The 12,633-nt window shown below is 39.8% G+C and overlaps 1 protein-coding gene across 2 annotated transcripts in view; it reads left to right on the top strand.

Moving 5' to 3' along the window:
* PPP2R5E (protein phosphatase 2 regulatory subunit B'epsilon) overlaps positions 1-12,633 on the top strand; it is a 135,427-nt gene that overhangs the window by 106,107 nt on the left and 16,687 nt on the right. For both annotated transcript variants that reach the window (XM_081151435.1, XM_081151436.1), the window contains exons 6-8: positions 10,320-10,450; positions 10,583-10,642; positions 11,612-11,720. In XM_081151435.1, the coding sequence (XP_081007561.1) occupies positions 10,320-10,450; positions 10,583-10,642; positions 11,612-11,720 (300 nt within the window). The remainder of the gene's footprint in view (positions 1-10,319; positions 10,451-10,582; positions 10,643-11,611; positions 11,721-12,633) is intronic.

Genomic DNA, 12,633 nt, shown 5'->3' with positions numbered 1-12,633 from the left:
CTGATGACTTACCTGGGGCCCAGTACCTTCTAGGAGTAGGACTCAGTTCCCTGCCTGCTGCTTCTGAGCTCCCTTCCTGGGCGATTTGGTCCTGACTTGGGACCTGCTGGAAATGGATGGGTCGGTAGGAGCTTGAGGCGTTATCAGTGAGATTCCACCGTGTAATTACATTTACCTCCTTCCTTTTCTTTGATCAGATTTGTTATTCTCGGTGGATTCTCAAAGATCTCAAAAAGAGTTTTGGTGATCTCAGCATTTCACTTTTTCTGTTGTTGTTAATCCTTACCCGAGGATATTTTTTTCATTGATTTTTATAGAGAGAGTGGTAGGAAGGGAGGGAGGGAAGGGGGGAGAGATAGAGAGAGAGAAGGAGAGAGAGAGAGAGAGAGAGAGAGGAACATCGATGTGAGAGACACGTCAATTGGTTGCCTTCCACAAACACTGTGACTGAGACCTGGGATTGAACCTGCAACCCAGGTCTGTGCCCTTGACTGGGAATCAAACCCTTGATCCTTCGGTTCTCAGCCGATGCTCCAAAGGGCTACACAGACCAGGGCTAGTGTATCACTTTTTAAATGTTAGACTTAATTTATTCTGTCCATGAGATTTAAACTTATTTTCTATAGCAAGTAGCTTTTTCTTTGCAACCTATTCTGACTCTCATTCCCCTGTCAGTAAAGACAAAAGCACGGTTAAGAATTGAGCTGTTTTAACACAATGTAGCGCAAGGAAAATTTGGAAGCTTTGGATTTGAATCCTGACTCCCCTGTGTACTCTAAGTGTATTTTAGGAGCTGAGAATATGAGCTCAGGGGTAAGAAGAAACTTCTTTCAAACCCTGGCTTTTCTACCTACTTGCAATGGGACTTTAAACAAGTTCATTTACTTAATGCCCAAGCTTGAGTTTCCTCATTCCTGACATGGAGATAAATGAGTCATTGTTAAGTAAAATAGGGAAACACCCCAAAACTGACAGCTGTTAAAGTTTAATTCAGTTGGCATCATGGATAAAAAGATAGGATTCCACCTTCAGTCTTAAACAGGTACTGAAAACTTGGGGGCAGAATAGTGACTGTTCTGAGCCCCAGTGTTTTCTTCTGTAAAATGGCAGTAACAGTCACCTCTCTTACAAGTTACAACAAGTGGGCTTGTTATGATGATAAAGTGATATGCCTTATAAAAATGTCTGCTGGTATCATGCATGGAGCAAAGTAGTTGCTCATTAAATATTAGTTTCTCTTTTCATACTAATATTATCTGCCCATAATAATAGGATATCTTTTTTTGTTTTCTTTCTGATATTTTTTTAAATCTCCACCTTTTGGAACAAAATTTAAACATTTATATGAAATATAATAAAATTTTTCAGTGAAGGGTTAAATAAATACAGAAATATAACATATTCCTAGATGGGAAGACTTGCTATCATGAAGATAGTTATAGAATCTCCAAATAATTTATACACTTAGTGTAATTCTAATTGAATTTCAGTATTTTCTTTATTTGAAAATTTCAAATGATATTTTTATGAAATAAAAGGAATTTTTGCGAAAGAAAACTAATATTAGTTATTAAAGAGTACTGTCAAGGTACATTCATTTTGAAATGTGGTATGGATAGAGGAGAGTGAAATACAATGAATGCATGGGTAGAAAAATCCCTTCTTGGAATGCTATAAAACCCATAAGAAAATGTATGAATAGAAAGATAGATACATATACACACACTCATACATAATACATTAAATTGGCATAGTCCTCTTTAGAGCCTGTTAGTATTCTGTCATCTTAAACTTTGATTTAGCAAGTCCATGAGAAATCGATATGTACACAAAGATACATGTACAAGGATATTGAATGCATCCTTTTTAAAAATTCTTAGAAAACTGGAAACAATTTAAAAGTTCCTCAGCAGGTGTTGGGTGAATAAACTATAGACATTTGTATAGTGGAATGGTCATGTTTGTAAAAAGAATGAGATATAGCTACCCTTGATCTGTTTTTAAGTGAAACATGCACATTATGGAATAGTGTGGTTTTTTGAGCCTGAGTCCATTACTTTAAGGGAAAGGATTATTTGTATGTGCATTAAAAATTTTGGACAGAGATATATGAAATTGTAGTTAATTGCCTGATAGCATGTGACTATGTGTGATGAGCTTCACTTTCTAATTTTTTATATTTCTCTGTTTTTTTGCATTAAAAATAATGAACATATATGTTATAATCAGTAAAAATAACAAAAATATTTCAGTTATAAGTACATTCTAATTTTGTCGCTTTGATTTTTCATAAACCTCAGCTGATTTTGTGCATTAGCCTTCCTAAGACTATTTTGGTAAGACTGCACCATTCTTTTATGCTTAACATTCATTATGCTTCCTTCCTTTCATCACTTGTGCGTTCTTTTAAAATCTGAAGCTTGATGGAAAGCTTCCTGTGTTGCCTCAGGAGCCTTTTTCAATACCTCCCATTTTTCTTACTCATCAGGGAGCAGTATAGATTAGTGGTTAAGTGTATAAACTGGTTTGCGTTCAGGCTCTACCATTTTTTAGTGCGTGACCTTGGGCAAGTTATATAAGTACCCTATGCCTCATCCGCTCTGGAAAGTAGATGCAAAACATCCACAATATGATAGTAATTATGTTGAAAGGATGTGTGGCGATTTAATAAGTGAACATGTACGTGAGCACATAGAACAGTTCCCGACACCTATGCAGTGTTGCATAAATGTTATGCTGCTGCCGTCACTACTGTTTTTATTGGGATCAGTTCTTGTTTTGAGAACCTTCTTTCATCACATTTTCTTGAATAGCCTCACTCCAGGAAGTCATATGGTGTTAATGTATCATGTCTTACCTACTGTGTTATGGAATTTTTGAAATCTGACTTTTACCATTCTAAAAATCAAAAAACCCTTTGGACTCTATTTTTGTGGTTCTTCCCTGGCTGCTGGGATCTTTACACGTGGTCTTGCCTGCCCTTGGATTCTCATCAGTTTCAATTTGCCAGCCGATTCCTTCCGATCAGTGTTGGAAGTGAATGTTCATTAGTGCCAGGAGCATGTACTTTTTAACATGTGAGTACCAGAGATAGCACATTCACATCTTTACAGAGGCCAGACAAATGGGTACGTAATGAAGTAGTCTGAGTGCGACAAAAGGAGTGGTGGAACCAGTGGTGACTTAGAGAGCTTGGACCCTGCTGCCAGTCTGCTCCTGTTAACTGTTGGCTGGTAGGGAAGTGGGCCAAGTGTTGCTAGATCTTCTGACTTTTCAAAATAAGCTGAAAATCCAGATTTGTATATGGGTTTAACAAAATAGTCTATGACTTGTACCTTTGAACAGTTTGCTGTTTTTAATTTAAGAATGACTGGCTTGCTTAAATTTCATTGTAATTTTTATTAGATCTAGATTTACACAACCTTTAACATTTCTTATGTACTTAATCTAAGTCTTTACACAAGAAAGCTATTAGATTTATGAGAGATGGTCAGTTGATTACACAGTGCACTTGTGTCTATGGTAATGTTATTGATTTTAGACTTAGCTAACTTGGTAGCTGCCTTCTATAGCTGTAAGTGTGTAGGCTTGCCTGGGTTTATGGTACAACTTTGTCTATTCCCAATAAAGGTAATTTTCATCTGTGTTAGGATGGTTGGGAAAATGGTTTCTTTATTATCTGCCCTTTAGACCAAAATGAATTGCCAAGCTTTGAATTATTTCATTGGGTGGATTGTTGTGGCAAGAGTTTAGCAGCATATTTCTAAAGACTGCTTTCAACTACTCTGCAAATCTGGAAAGCAGTTGGTGGTTGCTAAGAGACATACTATTCAAGTATCTCCATAAACATATGTACTGCTGGAGAATGCTGTTTAGTAATTTGTACATCACATTTGCAGCTATCTTAGCAGAAAGGTGCCTTATTTATCATGCAAATTATGCAAATCATTCAGTCTGTCCTTAAAAGTGACCTTTTGTTGTGTTTTTAAAATCTCAAGAGAAATTGGACATGACAGCTCGTTAAAAAATTTAAGCTCTAAACTGAAATAAATTCCAAGAGGCCTTGAATTTCAATTCCAATACAAAGAACTATTTTCCAAACAAGTTTCATTTTTAAAAAAAATATATCTTTATTGATTTCAGAAAGAGGAAGGGAGAGAGAGGGAGAGAGAGGCATCAGTGATGAGAGTCGTCATTGACCCACTGCCTCCTGCACGCCCCCTTCTGTGAATGGAGCCCGCAACCCAGGCCTGTGCCCCAACGGAATCGAACCCAGATCTGGATCCTGGAGATCTGGATCCTAGGTTGATGCTCAGCCGCTGCGCCACGCCCGGCCGGGCCAAACAAGTTTCTTGAATATGTTAAAATGTTTACATTTCTCTCTCAGAGTCTATAGCAAATGCTATAAAAGTTTGGAGATTTTATTTCTGCTAGGAATTTCATCAGCTAGCCATTACTCATTAACAATGAGACACCTCATCCCCTCCTGTCCACCTGTAACTCGGAGGCCTTAAAAAAGGGCTTCACTGCTCTGAGGCTGCCCCCAGGCCAGCTTCATGGGTGCGCAGCTGTGCAGTTGCACAGGCCCGGGCTAGAAGGACCTTGCACTTGGTTTAACGCTGTGCTGTTGCTGCCTTGAAATTCTTAACAACTTTTGAAGAAGCAGCTCTGCATTTTCATTTTGCGCTGGGACCCGCAGATTCTGTAGCTGGTCTGTGTCCTGCATCCACTAAATGCGTTACTCTGTAGCACAACAGCTCCTTCTTGAAATGCTGACCAAACGGGTTGTCTTAAAGATTTAAATCATGGACTTCCAGTTTGTGAGAAGAATGCCTGCAATTGGGAAGAAAATAAAAAAGCATGTGACTTAGATGAGAAATCTTGGTACTGAAGTTCCTTAGGGGTCCTGAAGTCAGATTGCGAGGCGTTTATCACGTGCAGCGTTTTAGTCGCTCGTCCCCGCTGTGCTTTCTCACTGGCTGGCTTCCTTCACATTGCGTTGTTCCGATTCCTAGGGGCCAGGCTGCCGTTGGCTCGTGTTTTTTGGTTCTGGACTGTTTCCTCCATGTGCATCGCTTGTTCAGGGTGAAGGTATTAGGAAGGTAGGGTTTTTTAAGTAGTAGAACAGCTAAGAAAAGAAGGCCAGAAATATGGAGATCTGATTTTAGTGTGGATGAAACATTTAGAATACTAATTTTATTGATGATCTACTTGAAATGCTGGATTTCTGATATTCTTTAAAACCTTTCTAGACATGGAATAGGACCCGGCTGTAGCTTCTTTATTGTAATAGAGGGCAGTTGGGCTTTTTGTTTCAAGTTTTTTGCTTTAAAATTTTAAAAATAGTTTTAAATAGCAAAGTAATGTCAATTTAAAATACTCAAATATATTTTTATGGTTATAATGAAAAATAGCAGTTCCCTGGCTCAGCCTTCCCCAGTCGAATCTCATGCAAGCCTTCTAGCTGCTCTTTATATTTATGTCCATATTTCTAAAATAACATCCCGTGTCCAGAAATTTCACAGTGTTGTGCTCTGGTGTGGGTCTTTGTTCATTTATTGTGCAGAGGACATAATAGCACTACGTATATTGAAGCTCATATCCTTTTTTCTGAAAATTTGAATTGAATTCTTCCTCAGATAATTTCCTTCTCTTCATTTTCTCAGTTTTTCTGTCCCTGTGCCTTTTTGGCATTTCTATCGGTCATGTGTTGGACCTTCTGGATTGATCCTCAAGTTTTCTTATCTTCTATATATAATACTCATCTTCTGGTTACACTTTCATGATAGATTTTCTCATTTTAATGTTCCAATCCTTCTAAATTTTTTTTCTGTTACATTTTAGTTATCAAAAGCTCTTGTTTTGTGAATATTCATCTGTAATTGTTGTTTTTGTTTCAGGGATTCAATGTATTTGTTTCCGAGTCTGTTAGAGGTTCTTCTTTTGCAGTTTTTTCCTATTCCTTGCATTGTGGCTGTTTCCTCTGAGTTCTTTATGAGTGTTTTGGTCTCTGTCTTTTATGTTAGAATGTTTGGTGATCTTCAGCTTCATATTTATAGTTACATGTTAGTCATCAAAAAGCCTCTTAGGGCCTGTGTGTGTGCGTGTGTGCATGTGTGGGGGGCATGTGGCATGTTGGGTAGAGACCTTGCCGTTTCATTGAGAAACTCTGATATTAGGATATGTGTAGGTGTTTCTTCCTGAGGCTGCCAGTTTCCCTAAAAATGGACCTTCTGATCTCCCGACTCACCCAGGATTGGAGCTTAGTCAGGGAAGGGGGCTGGCAAAGGTCTCACTCTTCAGCATGCAGTTTCACTTAACCCCATTATTTTCGACAAGTGCTTCCCTTACCTGTGTGCAAGGTCCCCAAGACTAGAGCCTTGCTCGTTTACTTCTTGCCTCCAGACTTTGGTTGTAAACCTTCAGCACACCGCATGGCCCGGATCTGGGAGGCCCTGTCACTCCTGCAGACTCGAGCCGCCTCCTGCTTTAGCTCCTTGCACCCTGGCCGTCAGATGCACCTGCCCCGCAGTCCTCATGGCCGTGCAGGGTTCTCGGTGGGAACCGGGTGCTTCTCGTCGGCTCTCCCTGCTGACGGGACGGACGGGCCCTTAGCAGAGTGGCCAAAGAGGAAACCCAAGGTAGTTGCACCTTGCCACCCACTTTCCATCTTGAAAAGCGCAGATTGGTCTAATCTGCTCTAACCCTCTGTGCCCTGTAGTTCTTTCCATGTTTATTCCTTAACTCTCATTTCAGGGAGGGTTCCAGAGGATAGGGGTTCAGTCCCTCGTATCTGACTGGAAGACCCTTACTGCTTTTCTTTTTTTTTTTTTTTAAATTTTATTTTTGTTTAAAATATTACAGATGTCCCTTTTTCTCCCCAGTGACCCGTTCCACCCCGTCCCATCCCTCTCCTCAGTCCCTCTCCCCGCCATTGTCCCTGTCCTTGGGTTGTGCACTGCTTTTCTTTTAATCCTCACCTGAGGACATTTTTTCCATTGATTTTTTTTTTTTTTTTTTAAGAGAGAGTGGAGGGGAGGGAGGAGGGGGAGAGAGAGAGAGAGAAACAGCGATGTGAGACACATCGAGTGGTTGCTTCTCCCACAGGCCCCAACAGGCCCGGGGATCAAGCCTGCAACCGAGGCAGGTGCCCTTGACCTGGAATCGAATTGGTGACCCTTTGGTCCCAGGGCCAACGCTCCAATGACTGAGCCAAACCGGCCAGGGCCCTTATTACCTTTTGCACTTTGCCCTTGTCATTTCACTGTTGGTTTATGATGAGGTTTAAAGGAGGTTTTTTTGGTTAAATCACTACCCGGTTCATCCCTGTTTGTTAGCTTCCTCATGTTGACAGGTCTGTCTTTGCTCTGTAATCTCCTTGGAGACTCTCCAGCTTCTTTTTTTGACAGCCAGTTGCCTGTTACATTGTAGGGGGCACAGTTCACTTGGCATGTACAGATGCAGGATTATCTTTTCATTGTTTTTTTGGTGGGAGTGTTTGCAGTTTATATGTGACTAAGCGCACACATAGTATTTTGTTTTGGAAATCAGCTCATCCTACCCCCCCTTTTTGGCCTGTGCACTATTATACTTTTCTTTTGTCTCATACATCATAAAGCCATCAAGAGTGTGTTCTATGGAACAGCAGGAAAGTAATTTATATACTGCAATTTATCTTTCTTTCTCATAGAACATGACATCTATATAATGCTTGTGGCTTTGTAAATGACTCAAGTTAGGTGCTTGGTAATACATTTTCTTTAAGGGCCTAATGGAAACATCAGTTCAGTAGTTTTTGTTTAATTATTGTGTTTTCATTAAACTCTTAAGGTTAACAATACATGAGCGTAGATGATTCAAGTCTTGCTAATAGTTCACCCTCTCAAACCTTTTCTGTTCATTGTGAATTACTCATTAAGCTCTTTTACAACACTTAAAAATAGGAACCAAAGGAAAAAAAAATAGATCTCAAAAGGTTAATTATTCCATTAACAAGGAATAGGATGGGTAGGTTGGAGGTCTTATATCATTTTGTGCATATGGTAGATAAGAGACACTGAGCCACGGGGGCTCTTTTGCCTGTAGGGTCACGTCTTTCTTTTTTAGACTGTTTCCTGTGGAACAGTGTAGTTGACCTGCTCACTGCTTTTCCTGTGGAGTCCAAGTTTGTTTACTAGTGTGTGCGTGTGCCCAGCGATGAGGACAGTCTCTGGCATTGATTGATTGATTGGCCAGGTGGGCAGATATAGCAGGTATTTTGACAGCATCTTCTTTTCAGATAGGCTGCTGGCGAAGGCGTGTGATATTGAATCTGCCATGAACACTTCACTGTCTCTAGCTCCTAATTTCTTTGTAGGTCTGCCTGTATGTCAGTTCCTCTCAAAATCCGATCACTTCTCCCAAATAGAGTAGATATGTCTGCTATGGGTTTATATTGCACCCTGAACCACCTATCTTCTTTTTTATTTACCACCATCCCTCATTAGATTAGGCCTTCTGAAAGCAGATTGTGTCTGCATATACATTCATTTGAAATATTTAGTTTTTGAATGAATGAATGAATGGATGGATGGATGACACTGTAGCCAAAAACTGTATCAGTCTCATTTGTCCACTTTTGAAGACTACACTTCAGTTTGTGCTTCCTGCCATTATTTGAAGGGCCATGTTTTGAGTCTAGAAAAGAACTCTGCCTTTTATTCAAAGAAAAGCACCAAACAAAAGTAAATAATTTATTTGAATACTGCCCACTGAGTGTAATATTCTGCTGTCAGTCTTAGCCTCTGACTTAATCACCTGCAATCATGCTTGTGTATGTTGATGGCTTTTTGGTAATTGGGGTAGTCTGCGTTCATTTATATGCTGTCTGTATGCTCTTCAAGTGTTTTGCTATAAAGTCAACATTAGAACTATGAGTTTTTGCTTTATTGCCATGGTAACAAATGTATGAAGAACTCAGTAAAATTTAAATCAGTCTCTAAATTTGTTCTTGAGCCAAAGGAACCTGCCCACTTTCGTTTAGGAAAAAACAAAACAACTTTATTGAGATATAATTCACATACCATAAAATTCACCCTCTTAAAATTGACAATTCATTGCTTTTAGTGTAGTCAGAGTTGTGTTTCCATCACCACTATATAATTGCTGAGTATTTTTATCGTCCCCCAAAGAAGCGCCACACACATCGGTCTTTCCGCATTCTGCTTTATAGCTCTATTAACTTGCTTATTCTGTGCATTTCATATTAGAGGGATCTCCATACATTTCATACAGTTTGTTAATTTCATACAATATGTGGCTTTTTGTGACTGGCTTCTTTCACTTTGTCTGATGTTTGAAAGGTTCATCTGTGTGGTAACATATTTCAGCACTTCATTCCTTTTTATGGCCAAATAATATTTCATTGTAGCACATCTTGCTTTTCCATGCATCAGATGATTGACATTTGGGTTCTTGCCACTTTTTGGCTGTTATGAGTAATGCTGCTGTGGACATTCTTGTACAAGTTTTTGCGTTGATACATGTTTTCAATCCTGATAAGACCTGATCTTATCAGGGTTGAATTATTGCCTTTACAAATGATTGAGAACTTTAAAAATGTTATTCATATATAGCATATATACAGAAATCGTGAATGTTCACCTCAATGAATATTTACAAAGATATTTATTTATTTACCGCTGTAACAAGAACCAAGGTCTAGAAAGAAACATTGCCTGCATCATCGGGGACTTGTTGATGATGATTGCTTTGGTTTAGGTTGTTTCATTTACTCGTATGCTCTGGTAGAGCTGAAGGCTTATCTTAACTGCATATCTGGAACATAAGCTCAGCAGGTAGCTTACTTCACAGTAGTGAAATTGTTGAGATTATGGACTCTAGGGCTTTGGCTGCTTGACTTCAAATCCCAGCCTTACCGCTTACTAGCTTTGAGACCATGGGCAAGTTTACATAACATCTCTATGCCCCAATTTCCTCATCTGTAAAATGGGGATAAAACTACCTCATAGACAGTAATAATGTGAGTAGATTGCTTAAAAGATTGCTTTATAATCATACTAAGTGCTGTATATGTGTTACGTATTATTATTGTTAGGGTTATTGTTGTTACTATGTATCTGTTCACCTGAGTATAAGCCCTTGTCTGACTTATCACTGTATTCTGAAAGGCTAACACCGTGCCAGGCACATAATAGACATAGTAGATACTCAGTAAACTTTTGAGGAAGGAAGGAAGGGATTTTAAACAATGAGTGGCAGAATTCCTGAATCCTTTCCTGAAGCCGATTTTGACAGCTACACTCTTTTATTTACAACAGCTTTTGGAGCTATTTGACAGCGAAGACCCTCGGGAACGGGACTACTTAAAAACAGTCTTACACAGAATTTATGGCAAGTTTCTTGGTCTTAGAGCATTTATCCGAAAACAGATTAACAATATTTTTCTAAGGTAAGTGGAGGGAGGGGGAGGAGGAGAGCAATACTGGTGGTTTTATAGAAGTATTAAGTAAATCTCAAATATTTGAACGCAGTGTACTAACTTTCTGCTCTCTCTCTCCCTCTCTCTTTCTCTTTCTTAAAGGTTTGTTTATGAAACAGAACACTTCAATGGTGTAGCTGAACTGCTGGAAATATTAGGAAGGTAAGCACCTTTTTATCACGTTGCTAATCTCAGGTGACTATCGTTCTGTAAATTAGGCTCAGGTGGCGCAGGGAAATGCTGACCTAGATCTCTTTCTGTCTGTACATCGGATACTCTCATTTGTGCTTCAGCATGTTCCCCAGCTGACTCTCCGAAACACGATTTCCTGTCCCCTTGTCCCACGGTTGTGCATCGCCAGTTCCGCCGGGATGCTGAAAGAGCTGGCAGGTCACTCCGCATTGCGCGGACAGTACATCCCATTGCAGCCACACCAGTTACCCCAAAGCCTCCCGCTCTTGTTGGGGTCTAGACTACCTGTCCTCCGCCAGATCTTTTGAAAGCAAGTTTATAATAAATCGGGAAAATTGCCATTTTCAAGGGAACCCAGGTGCAGTCCTTGAGCAGCTGTTTCCTGTGCAGTGGAACGGGCTGGAAAGAGACAGCTGGTGCGCAGGTTTCTGCACACGGGGAGCCGCTGAGACCGGACAGTGCGATTCCTTAGTCCCCCCGACGGGAAAGGAGGCGCAGGCACATGGCGCGCCCTGCGGCTTCCCTGCGCGGGCCCTGGGCTGTCCTTGGTCCGAGCAGAGAGGTCGGGGACAGGAGGGAATGCCTGGAAATGGAAAGGCTCTCAAGTGAGCAAGGCAGGCAGCTACTTGGGGAAGGAAAAGAGAGAGGAAGAATAAAGAGTTGTTGATGCAAAAGATTTGGGGATCATCCAACTAGGTTTAAGAGCACAGGAGCCTGTGCTGGGAGATCAGAAGCAGATTTTCTTCTCTTAAATTTCCTTCCTGCTTAAATGTACTCTTTGAAGTCACTAAGAAATCTTGACTGCCACTGGGAGGGTTTGGGTTGCTCTGGACCAATCACAGACTGATTAAGATTTAACCTGATCTCGCAGGAACAGTTTGCCTTAGTTTATAGCTCATTGTGATAACATTGCTAATTCCCGTCTCTCCTTTTCCCCAGTATTATCAATGGCTTTGCTTTACCTCTGAAGGCAGAACACAAACAGTTCCTGGTGAAAGTGCTGATCCCTTTACATACCGTCAGGAGCTTATCACTCTTCCACGCCCAGGTAGGATTGTGTACAACTACTTGTGGAAGCAAAGTAAAGTTTGCAAACCCAGTGTTTCTTTGATATTGTTATATACTTATATTTTTTTAATAAAGACTTTTTAAAGTTTAAAATACTCCCCAAAGAAAATAAAAGTGTGTATATATATATATATGTGTGTGTGTGTGTATATATATATTTTCAATGCATTGGAGACTCACGGGAATATTTTTCAAGTGGAAGGAGCATTTATTTAGTTAGCTCATTTTTCAGAGAATTTAGATGACTTCCCCAGTTCACAAAATTATATATTGAACATGTGTATAATAATATGTATGTGGGTTTTTCAGATTTAGATCTTTGGACATGTGCCATCATTTTTGAATGTTCTCAAATATTTTGTCTCAGCCTTATTTTGCAACAGTCTATAAATTGCCCTTTGCTCCCTCTTCTAGTTCATTCACCATTTCTAACCTTCTACACAAAGTTAATACACAAGTATACAAATCAATATTTCACATATTTTTATTTTTAGCCTCCATTACTTTAAAAGCATACCCTGTCTTATTCCCACTCCAGTTTCCATGCTAACACTGCCTTGCATGGTAAGCGTGTCACTAGGGGGGAGATGAATGACCTAGTGATGTTTTAATTTTAGTGTTTCAGACCCCTGACTCCCCCCAACCTCCAATGGGAATGTTTTGAGTTTGCATAAAAATGTACCACGTTTCTGAGCAGTGTCCCTCTTTAAATGTGAAATTCTGTGTTTTGAGGAAAAATTAGTACATATGCTTCTAATTTAGAGCACCCTCAAAATGTTGTTTCCCAAGAGTGGGTTTCTTGTCCAAGAATCTTTACCAGCCCTTTTACATATCTTGCCTCTAGTTTTTGAAGCAGGGTATCACATTTCATGATTATCTAAAAGGATTCTTAC

This window comes from Miniopterus schreibersii, assembly GCF_964146895.1.
Source record: "Miniopterus schreibersii genome assembly, chromosome: 1".
In the NCBI taxonomy this organism is placed as follows: domain Eukaryota; kingdom Metazoa; phylum Chordata; class Mammalia; order Chiroptera; family Miniopteridae; genus Miniopterus; species Miniopterus schreibersii.
Note: the sequence above shows the minus strand (reverse complement) of the source record. Positions and strands in the feature narration are given on the sequence as shown.